Source organism: Brachycentrus maculatus, unplaced genomic scaffold, assembly GCF_059751285.1.
Source record: "Brachycentrus maculatus isolate JH-2025_06_01 unplaced genomic scaffold, ASM5975128v1 h1tg001798l, whole genome shotgun sequence".
Taxonomy (NCBI): domain Eukaryota; kingdom Metazoa; phylum Arthropoda; class Insecta; order Trichoptera; family Brachycentridae; genus Brachycentrus; species Brachycentrus maculatus.
In genome coordinates, this window is record NW_028282384.1 from 37,571 (window position 1) to 48,596 (window position 11,026).

At 41.2% G+C, this 11,026-nt stretch overlaps 1 protein-coding gene across 1 annotated transcript; it reads right to left on the reverse strand.

The window, feature by feature from the left end:
- Window positions 1–1,487: 1,487 nt before the first annotated feature.
- Window positions 1,488–2,498, reverse strand: LOC148298626 (uncharacterized). Its single transcript, XM_088276746.1, is given in 1 exon segment — window positions 1,488–2,498. A coding segment is annotated over 1 exon segment (1,011 nt).
- Between the last annotated feature and the right edge of the window lie 8,528 nt (window positions 2,499–11,026).

The following is an 11,026-nucleotide window of genomic DNA, read 5'->3' on the forward strand; positions in this document are numbered from 1 at the left end:
CTGCACGAGAGCTGAGCAACGGGGAAAATGTGAAGTATTTCGCTCAGGCAAAAAAATTCTATGACTCTCTCTGCAAGAAAGTGGTATCCAAGAGAATAATTATGGACTTATTTGCATTTACGCTGGAGGAGCCGGGCCTAGCTGAAATGAGCTAATTGTTTCACGCTTCAGGAGGCCTCGTTGTTATGCACGAATAGTTTCAGATCGCATATTCAAATAGTCATTCTCTAAGGTAGTGATCCTGTAACCTAGATATTCCCTTCTGTCAATCAAGAGGCCCCCGTTCTGCCAACTGTCACCTAAGGAGTGATTTCTGTTTATGTGACAAAAGATGTGGTCATCAATGGAGCATTCGGACACTGTCAATCCCTCAATCACCCCAAAAGCTTCGTATCGGACAAGGTAATTGGGAAGGGAAAGACCAACTCGTGGTACTTGGGTAGCATTGATCCTGAAAAGACCATTACGATCATGTACGAAACTAAATAAGCAGAAACTAAAGAATCTGGGTTCTATGTCCAACTCAAGACTCAATACAAAGACGAAGAGGGAGTTTTTGTAACAAGGATTACGACTGTCCAACGAAAATGGACTTCATTCATTAATTAAATCACAATGGGCTTCGATGCTGAAGCAGCTATTGTGTACTTGGCCAGGTACTGCGTTCACAAAGCACTCATGGAAGAGCAGAAAAATCTTAGACAGTGGCTGGATAATGCGTTATGCAAATGGGCCTCATATTTTTCAAGCTTTGTGAAAGGAGACATAACATCATTCTCACTCCCCGAATCTATGAAGTCATTCCCTCAATACATATATCATTTGAGACGAAGCAGTTTCGTAAATAGGTTTGGCAGCAGCCTCGATGAAGTAATTGTTGTAGTAATTCAGTCATTCTATCGAGCTCACATTTTGAATCGCGAGAGTGTGGGGAACTGCACGACAATGATTTCTCCAGTCCTCTTGAAATACTCTCTGGATAGTTTAGAACCTGAAGCCGTGCCTCTTGATGAAGAGTAAATGCAAGAGTAGGTGATTCTCCTCCTTGACTCGTATTTCAATGTGATAGAGTGGTATGGGCCCAATGTGCAGGAGTGGCACGAAGCGAAGTATCATGAAATGGCAGAGTATGATTATATCAAAGACCTCCTTGATGCGCCCAAACAAGATGTAGACTACATTATGTCGACGCGCTTTCCTGTTCCAAACTATTACCTCACCTGCACAAACCACTCGAAAGAGAGATACCTAAAATCAAGAGTAAACCCCAAAAAAGGAATGATGGGCCAGTAAAACTAAAACACACTAACGGATGACGGAAATTTGCAAGCATTCAGCGAGCATCTCGTGAAGGTAGTTACCACCCAAAACATATGATTATAGCAATAATAAGTATCGAATTATATTAATATGGTTGTCAATATGCAGCAGGATCATCTCAGACAAATCGAATCGACAGTTAGTTCGGATTTGCATTTCACTTCTTTCTATTTCTTCGGGAAGACATTCCAGAATCTGAGAGTTTCGTCTCCAGCTCCTGTCACAATCGTTGTACCATCGGGATTCATCGCTAAGTAAAGCACTCTGTAAGTGTGGCCAGTCAGAGTTTATATTTTCTACATTTGCGGCATTCTCCACACATTTATTTCATTGAGAGAGTATCCGTGTGTGCTGATTAGCTCATTCACCGTCTTCGCAAACATTAAATTGCAAACTTGGGATCCCACGTCAATGCATTATTTCTATTACCCTGTGGTGGAGTTCCAAAATCGGATTGTACGATCAGCAGTTCCTCCCCCGGAAGCCAAAAGCCCATGTTGATGTGGGGACCAAGCCAATGCTTTAACAGCAGCAGTGTGTTTAAGAATGCTGGCAACTGGGGTCGTCGAGTGCAATCCCCAAATATTGAGCCTATTGTCATTGCCTCCTGAAGCAAGTTGCTGCTGATCGAATGACCACTTGAGTCCGCAGACTTCCTGTTTATGGCCAGTAAACTTGCTCGTATACTAGCTGCTGTTACGGATATCCCTTAATAAGATATTCTTATCTCTCGAGCCACTTGCAAATGTATTGTTCGTATTCCATGCCACTGCTCCGACTCTTCCTGAATGGCCTTTGTAGGTAAACACTTTCTTATTCCGATTGCAATCCCAAAGCTGTGTTTCCCCGGAGTGAGTCCCCACTGCTAAGATGTTCGAGGAGGGGCTGGAAGAAACTGCAGTAATTAGATCGTTTTCACTAAGTTCAACAAGTCTGACTACTTTGGAGTTACCTGCATTCCAGATATAGACACTGTTGCTCAGGCCTACAGCGAGCAAATTCGAAGATGACCAGTCAACCAGATTCAAATAGAAGTCATCGTAGAGTGCAGGTGCGTCTAAAACCTTCATCGGTATTTTACTGATCTTCCTGGCCTTATGCGTTTTTTGGTAGAAGTGGTCCTCTTGGAGGTTGAACTGGTTTTCGAGAGGGAAGTTCGATTTGGTTTCTTCTTCCATTTCATGAAATTTGAGGATGTTGGAATTGGAAAAACTCTGGATATCGGTATCCTTTCTGTTTCTCTTGGCCTATCCTAGCACTTCCATCTTGAACACATCGGCTACAGACATTCCTCTCCCCTACTTTTTCTCACCCTCACCTTCTTACTCCCACCTGAGGTGCTCAAAATGGAGATCCTTCGAAGAGATGGGCGTCTTCCGTATGGGGAGGTAGCGATCAGAGATATTTTTGCGTGAGCTTTTCGATGGGGTTTGGCCCATCCACACATTGAATTTGATCTTGCGTGGGCAGTCATCCGCTTCGATACTGCAAGAAGATCTGGGCAAATTTTAATTGTCAGAGTCGTGCTTAGAGTGCTCCTGTGCATTGTTTTCTATTTAATCCATCATCATATATTATATAGAAGCTTACTGAATATAATTGCACTTACCTCACAACGCCAGTTAAAATAGCATCCAAATTCATGTCACATGCATCCGATCCATCTTAAGAATTCCCAGGTATCTCAAGACAATCGAAGGAAATTATTGTGCCTCGAATCCCAACCCCAACCCCAACCCCAACCCCAACCCCAACCCCAACCCCAACCCCAACCCCAACCCCAATAGGTGACGATTTAATAGGCGTGGTGAGTAATAAGTATTATTAATTTTCAGAGCTGCATAATATATTAATTATAAATTTATGAGCACTGAATACAAGCCAATTTCAATTTCATCAGAGGAATTCGATAAGCTATACAGCATAGTGGATGATATCGACCAGGGGTCTTATGGCACGGTGATGAAGGCCATCGACAAGAAAACTGATCAGTTTGTGGCCATCAAGAGACTCAAAGATAACAGCTCACTTGTGACCATGATCGACTAGATTAAGATCATGAAGAATGTCCATCACTAAAATATTCTGAATTGTCTGAGTTTCTATTACATTACCGACAAGTCAAAGTATGTGCTAATTATGCCCTATTGCAAAAATGGTAGTCTCCTGAAAAATAGAGTTGAAATCAATGCCAAGGGTTTGAACTTCAAAGTCAAAGTGTGTTATGAGCTGGCCCTCGCAATAAATGCCTTGCACTCGTCCAATATTATGCATCGGGATATTTCTCCGGGCAACATTCTCTTCGATGACAATTGGAATGTGAAGGTGTGCGATTTCGGGTTCGGAAAGAAAGACATTGACTCAGTGCAGTCCATAAATGTGGGCACTCCATAGTTCCGAGATCCCAAAATTCAGGGTGGAAAATATTCAAAAAAGTGCGATATTTACTCGGCAGGATTGATCATAGATTATATATTTCGGGGAAAAAGCGTCCTCAAGGTTGAAGAAGGAAATACGCCCGATGCCCAATACATTTACTTCCTTAACAACAAGAAAAAGCTGGTTAATGACCTGGAGTGTATAAAATAGTTGAAATAAATAATCCTCGCATGCCTCTAATTAGATGAGAGTCAGAGACTCAATTCGAAGGAGCTGGTGGCCCGGATGAATAAACTCGCAATCATGTATCCCCATCCGAACTAGCTCTAAACATCCTTTTTGCTGTTGGATATCTCTCAGGAATAAGAGGCACAGAGAAGAGCAAGGACATAACGAAACGCCAGAAAGTTTGAAGTCAAAGATCCGTGCATGATCAAAATGCAGACATAAAGATAAATAAATAACGATGAAATTTTCCTGAATAAGAGCTTCTTCGACGAGGCTTCATTTGGAGCCTCGATCTCCATAAGTCGCATCGATGAGTTCAACAGTACAATACCAAATTTCCAAAAAAAGATGACTAACTCAAGCACTGATTTGAAGAGTACGGATTTCGATTAGTCTAAGCATAGGCTCTTCTGCAAGTTGGCAGTGTTCTCCCGTCAGTGTTCAGATGACATGACTAAAATCAAGAACTTCGCGGAAGTTTACAAGTTCTTTTTGAACAGGAAGTAGCAGATGAGGAAGCTCGATAAAATTTGCAGCCTCGAGTCGCTTCCCACTCGCAAAAAGAAAATAATCATCTTTGTTATGTTCTTTGCTTACATTCGGTTCCTGAAAGCTCACAGAGCATTCTTCATGAACTATAGCAGTGAGAACCAATAAAAAACCGATATAAGTAGCATATAGGGAATCGGCATCGATGATATGAGCCCAAAAACTCGGGATTTATGCATGTAGCTGATTTAGAAAGAAATAAGCATATCGAAGAATGCAATAAAGAAGCTGGTGAGTGACATTTACCTGAACAAGAAATTCTGTGTATAAACACTGAACAAGCACATCATGGAGATGTTGGGGGAAGCTAGGGAGCACAATTTCGCATCCATTCACTCATTTTGTTCTGAGGTTGTGAAATTGGAACTCCTCAATATCTTAAGCGAATCCAACTTCAGTACCAAAAGAAATGCGCACGAAGAAGAAGTCAGGAAATAGATTTATGGGATCATCCCCTACTTGTGCTGATTTTTATTATCGATGTTCACGTTGATGACTGTCTGCATTTATATTTATGCATCAAATCATGTATATATTCATATATTAGATGTATTTTATGTGCTCATTTGATCACCAGTTGAAGGATATGAGGTCGCCAGTATAGTTATAGATCGTACGCAGCCTCAGTTCAATGGCAAAATTACTGACGCAGAAATTAAACAGGAATCTAGAGCAGATGGAAAGAAGAACCGCATTATTATAAATTCGGGATAAGTGCATAAAAATATATTAAATTGTGCTGGGGATCCCTCAACCATAATTTAAATAATGATTTGGCGAACAATCATTTTATGTTGATGTTGTTTTTCAGGTACTCATCGATCCGATACTTCACCTCAGGATCCTGCAGCAGCTCATTCATTTTATTCTTGGCGCCTTGGTCTTTGAAGTTTGCTCGCAAATAATGCACCATTTTGACTGCCTATTGGAAGGCTTTGTCGGACGCAGGGCTGTACGCATTTACAGCCCGATTGTACCCTCCGCTGTGGTGCATGGTGTTCATCTGGCCCATGTTCATACTTCCTTGTGGCTGGCCGATCATGCTGTTGTAGTTTGGGGAATAACCGATGTTCTGATGGCCGTATGGAGCCATACCCCCAACATTTGCCGCGACTCCCATGTTCATTGGGGAAACTGATCTACTAGGATAGTTGGGATAGTTCTGATTGCCATATGCTTGATTAGGTCCGTAGTTGGGCAGCCTGGGGTCCGCAATCATTCTCGGGTCGTGAACAGGCAGCTGGTTTGGATAATAGGATGGCTGCTCATACCCAGAGTGCGCGTATGCACTGTTTGCAGGGCTCGGGTATTAGTTACTATAGCTCCTCGCAATGGGAAGGGGAGGCTGCGAGTTCCTGTAGTTGCTAGGCTGGGAGTAAGCATCTTGAGCTTGATAATTGGCATTATTGTAATTGCCATAGTTGGTATTCCCGCCGCTTGTCTGTTTAGCTAACCCAGGCATATATGGAGAAGACTAACGATTGCCTGAGCTCATGCCCCCCTGGAGATGAGGAGAAGTGGAACCTGCCTTTAAATTCGTCTGCTGCTGGTTCATTTGCGAACTGGAATGTGAAGCATTATACTGGTTTCCTTGGGAGCCTCCGTTACTGTTGAAGTTATTATTCGATTGATCCCCAAGCTTTTGGGGGTTTGGATATGCTTTGGGCGGCTCTTTCTTTTATTCAGGCTTGATAATAAAATCGGGGATGTTGTTTTTGATGATGAATTCTGAAGGCATCGACTTTACCTTCTTAAAGTTGTAGCTCTTTCCTGGAATTAATTGTGAAATTACTTAGTTTGAGGATGAACAGCCTATTCACATGAACTGGAGTGTGCTCTGCCTGGATTGGATACAAGAATTTCAAGGCCTTCAATGACTCGACAATTTCTGGGTTAATCTGAGAGATTTTCTTGGCCTCTTTTAAGTAGTCTTTCATTTTGATTGGCGTGTAGATGCCTGTTGAAGTATCTCCGCCCTCCCATTTGTCCTGGATCAGTTCGAACCTCGTTTTTCCTATGGGATCATTTTCGCTGATGAGAGCAAACAGGGCCTTCGAATATACGCAAGAAGCTGAATCTTGGAGATTAACTTCACTTCCTTGCTTTGAGACGATCTGAGACTTCTCAATGATGGGAAAATCTAAGTAGTTTTTTAGTAAGCTAATCATTTCCTTCGGGACGCAGCCGTCGAAAGCAAAGACCAAATCTGACAAATTGCCAATTTATTTTTCGCTGCCAATGAGACTGTTGATGGCATTTTTGCGGCTCTCGGTAGAAAAAAACTCTATGTGATCTATGCTCGTCAGCTGGCATATGATATACAGTAAGGTGATCCTTATTTAGTTGAATAGATCTTGCTATTTCTCATCAAGCATTGAGGCATTGTTCGCATTCAAAGATAAGCTTATAAGCCGCCCAAAGGAAAGCATTACAGAGGGCTTCAAGGGTCTTTATACGAATTCTTAGTAGAGTAAGATCGATTGGTAAAAGCAGGAGGTGAGGGCCTCGCTGATGACTTTCAGTACCTTCAAACATATTTCGAACTGCTGCAGCTTTTCGGGCAGATTGCTGCTAATGGAGTCTTCCAGGTGAATAAAGCTGGCAGAGAGCTTGATGAATTGGGAAAAAAGAGACGAGTAGTTGCTGTCTTTGGAAAAGGCCGATTAGAAGTAGCCTAGCACTGCCTTCTTCAGTTTCCACTTTTTGACTTTGATTTCTGGAGGGTCTGCTTCATTCGCAGTCAGCTTACCGATCACAAACTTCAAATATCTCATGACATGTTCGTCAATCTTCGTGGAGAGAGGGACTTTGATGAAGCTGAGCAGGCTGAAGAAGAGTATATTCTTCTAAAAAACAAGTGCTGTGCCTCCTGACTCTTCAATGTCTTCTTTTAGGATTGTTTCGTGTTCGTCCAGCAGCGAATCTATAAGTTCCAGCATCATTTCGTTCATGCTTGGCTTTTCTATTAGGGCCCTGAAAAGCCCTGCAAGGTTGTTGACGATGTGCTCATCTGTGCGATAGATGTTCTTTTGGATGAGGTTTTCAAGGTTGGTTTTTTAGTTGACTGGCAAGAGGACATCTTGGATATTCTTGTCGGATCTGTGAATTCGGGAGAAGAAGAAACTCTTGAAGATTTCGGTTGTGTTGGGCCCTGCAAACTCGGCCAATTTCTGGAAGAATGACAAGATTGCTGGGCGATGGGTAAGGCCATCGAAGTGCACCCGATAGACGTGGTGGAGGAGTGATTTGATTTTGATCTATCGGCTGGAGTTCTTGGTGATTTCATAACCCATCAAGAGAGTATCAAAAATTTCAATGATATGGGCCAAAATTATCTGTATTTTCTATTTAATTTTGTGTGTATTTATTATACAATCAGCTTTGAGGCTCGCTCGGTACAACACCAAGTACATGTCGAACCACTTTTCGTAAAGCTCGACGTGGCTGAAAATCTCATCTTCTTCGTTACTGAGCTAGTTGAAAGCACTCTCGTACTTTATCTTCTCCACGAAGATCTCCGTCAAATCTTCAGCTACTCGCAAGTAGCTCTCGATCACTCGCTCGTACTCCTTCAACTACGCTAGCACATTCTGCCTCTCCAGCGACGGAGTCAGGAAGAACTTAATGAGCGCTGAAGTTTTCAAATAAAGGCAGCTGAAGGCGCTGATTAGCTTGTATTCATAGAAAGTTGTCCAAATGTTTTTATTGAATTTTAGCAGCATGATAAATATTTTAAGGCAGACGTCGATTTCGACGAGAGGCTGCTTTGGATTCATCGGGTTCAGCTCGTAGAAATTGCCCAGATTGAAAGTCTCCAGCAGTGCTGAATGAGAAAGGGGATACAAGCTGTTTAAGTATTACTTCTTGGCATATTCGCCAATTTTAGTTATTTAAAAATGCTCATACCCGAACAGCTTGATAAAGTTTTCAGTTAACCCCTTGAAAGTGTTTTCTGTTGCATTCAGCGTACTGTATGTTAAGACTAAATTTATGAGGTTATTAAGCTTATCCTTGAATTATTTGGTATAGCTTTTATCATCGTTGGCAGTTGAAACGTGGCTGGGGTTGGCCATCCCTAAATGAGTGGTGTACTTCAGCAAGGCATTATAGATCTGGTCCATGTAATAGAGCAAGGTGTAGACACTGCACTCCAAAAACACTTCGTAAATATACTGAAATATTAGAGTAAGGACGGCTTAATTTTTTTTGATGGCACTTAATTCTTCTATTTTTATTGCGTCGATAAAGTAGTTGATCCCGACTGTCACTCCATGAGTGTTCTACTTTATCAAAGCTGACAGAAGAGTTAAAAACTCCTCATCGTAGTACTGCGTGCTGGTGGGGTTATTGATCCCCTTTGCCTGAAAAACTGTGATTGCCGCGTCGATCATTTTTAGGAGCTTGAGAGAAACATGGTACTTCTCAGGGTTTTTGATTTTCTCTTTTTCGCAAATCATATCGCAGTCGACACCCTTCGATTGCTGCTCGTTCAAAAAGGGCTTGAAGGAAGAAAAGACCTTGAGGGGCTTGCTTCCGATGATTTATCCTCCTTGGCTGAACATGTACTTGGTGTCGCGCAGGAGTGGCGTGTACCTGGTCATTTGCATGCTGATTTCAGGGTTCTTGGTGAGAGTCTGTGTAATTTGCTGGATAAGAATTTTGAGCAGCAAAAGCAGTTTCGAGTTCTTCTACATCTTCATGATCTTGAATAGGACTTCATAGAAGGTTGAGCACTCATTTATGATGAGGTTGTATTTCTTCATTTTTTCGATTTCCATCAGCTGATACTCAGACTTGACCTCCTTGACTTACTTGGATGAAGATTTCTTATGTTCTGCCTTTGAAGGAGACACTCGTTTTTTCTTGTGTTTCTATTTCTATTTGTTCTTTTTCGATTTCTTATGGCGAGATGAAGATTTGGAATGTTTCTTTTTCTTTTTCGAACGAGATCTTGATCTGTCAGCCTATTTGGCCTTTTCAGCAGAGTTCCGATCGATGGACTGAGATGCTTCATCGACTTAAATCTGTTTTTTGATGTTCAAGATATCACTTTGCAGCTTTGCAGTCATTTTACAAGCTGAAAACTACCAAAATGAAAGGTTGATCAAAACCTCGACAATCAAGGATTTGAAGGAGGAAAAAATGACTGAACTAGGACAATAAAACTCCAAAAATAAATGAATCAGCGATTCGACTCCTTTTAGATCCACGAAAAGCTTCGCATGGGGCTCAAACTGCAAAAGCAACTTCAAAACTTACAATGCTCGGAACTGATCTGAAAGCTAGAGGGACAGCAGTTGCGTGAGAATATTGACCATTGATGTGGGGATCTCTTGCGGAATAGAAGAGGAGCGATGCCCAGGAGGGTAGTATAGGCCAGTTTGGGTTGATTTGAAAAGCTATAGTTAGAGAGTTATTTACTTTAGAGAGGTTTGCTTGGATCTCCTCGAGTGTTTTGCGGATGTGGACATATTAAGTTTCTTAGACATTCTTTAAATCTTCATATTTCTAAAGATGCGCTGAAAATGCAGTAATATTCTTTATTTATTGTTTGTGTAAGTAACTATCATTAGCATTATCTTGAAACCCGAAGGCTTGGCTCTTCTCGTCCAGATTTTCGAATTCATCCTCAATGGCTTTGACCATAGTGCTGCATTCGTCAAACACATTTCTGATTCTAAGATGAGGAATGGTGTACATTTTGATTTGGTGGTGGGCTTCTTCTGTGGGGAAATCGGTCTAATTCTGAAAGAATGGACATTGCTGGCTAATAACTTCAAGGTCGGTGATAACCCGGCCATAGATACATAATGATAATGTTGAAAAATTTCCTCTAATAACTAATAAATCTGTGTAAATCTAAGAATAAAATCTGAGATACTGGCTCTTTCATTGGGATTAAAATGTCCGATGTTGAACTCACCAGCAGTTCGCTGTTGGAGAAGCATAATGTTTCATACCGAGCATTCCTTTTGTTTACATTTCTGTAGTAGACCTCAAAGGCCTTAATGGTTTATTTCTATGTTAGCAGACAAAGTACTTGAGTCCGGGAGGTTAGTCTGTTGTATAGGTTTCTACCCAGGTGAGGAATCCTCAACAGCTATATCTGAACCGGGCATGCAAACTTTAACTCATCTTGGGAGATAGTCTTATCAGCATTCAGGCCTAAATTCTCATGTGCAATCGTTCCGAGAAACAATACGTCAACACTTCTTTGGCTACTCATGATCAATTAAATATTATCTGAATCGGCTTTATTTATTTCATACAATTAATTCAATTTGCGCTTATTTAAATTACTCTTATAATTATTCTATTCTCGTATAATTGGATGTGTTCGATCCCAACCCCAAACCCACCCAACCCCAACCCCAACCCCAACCCCAACCCCAACCCCAACCCCAAAACAACGGTTTTGCGCATTTTTATGGTAATCTATATCGTTTCATAAATCATTTAATATCTAATTTAATCTAATATTTAATCTAATATTTAATATAATCAGTATAATCTGATATAATACATAAATTTATTAGAATATAGCATAGCA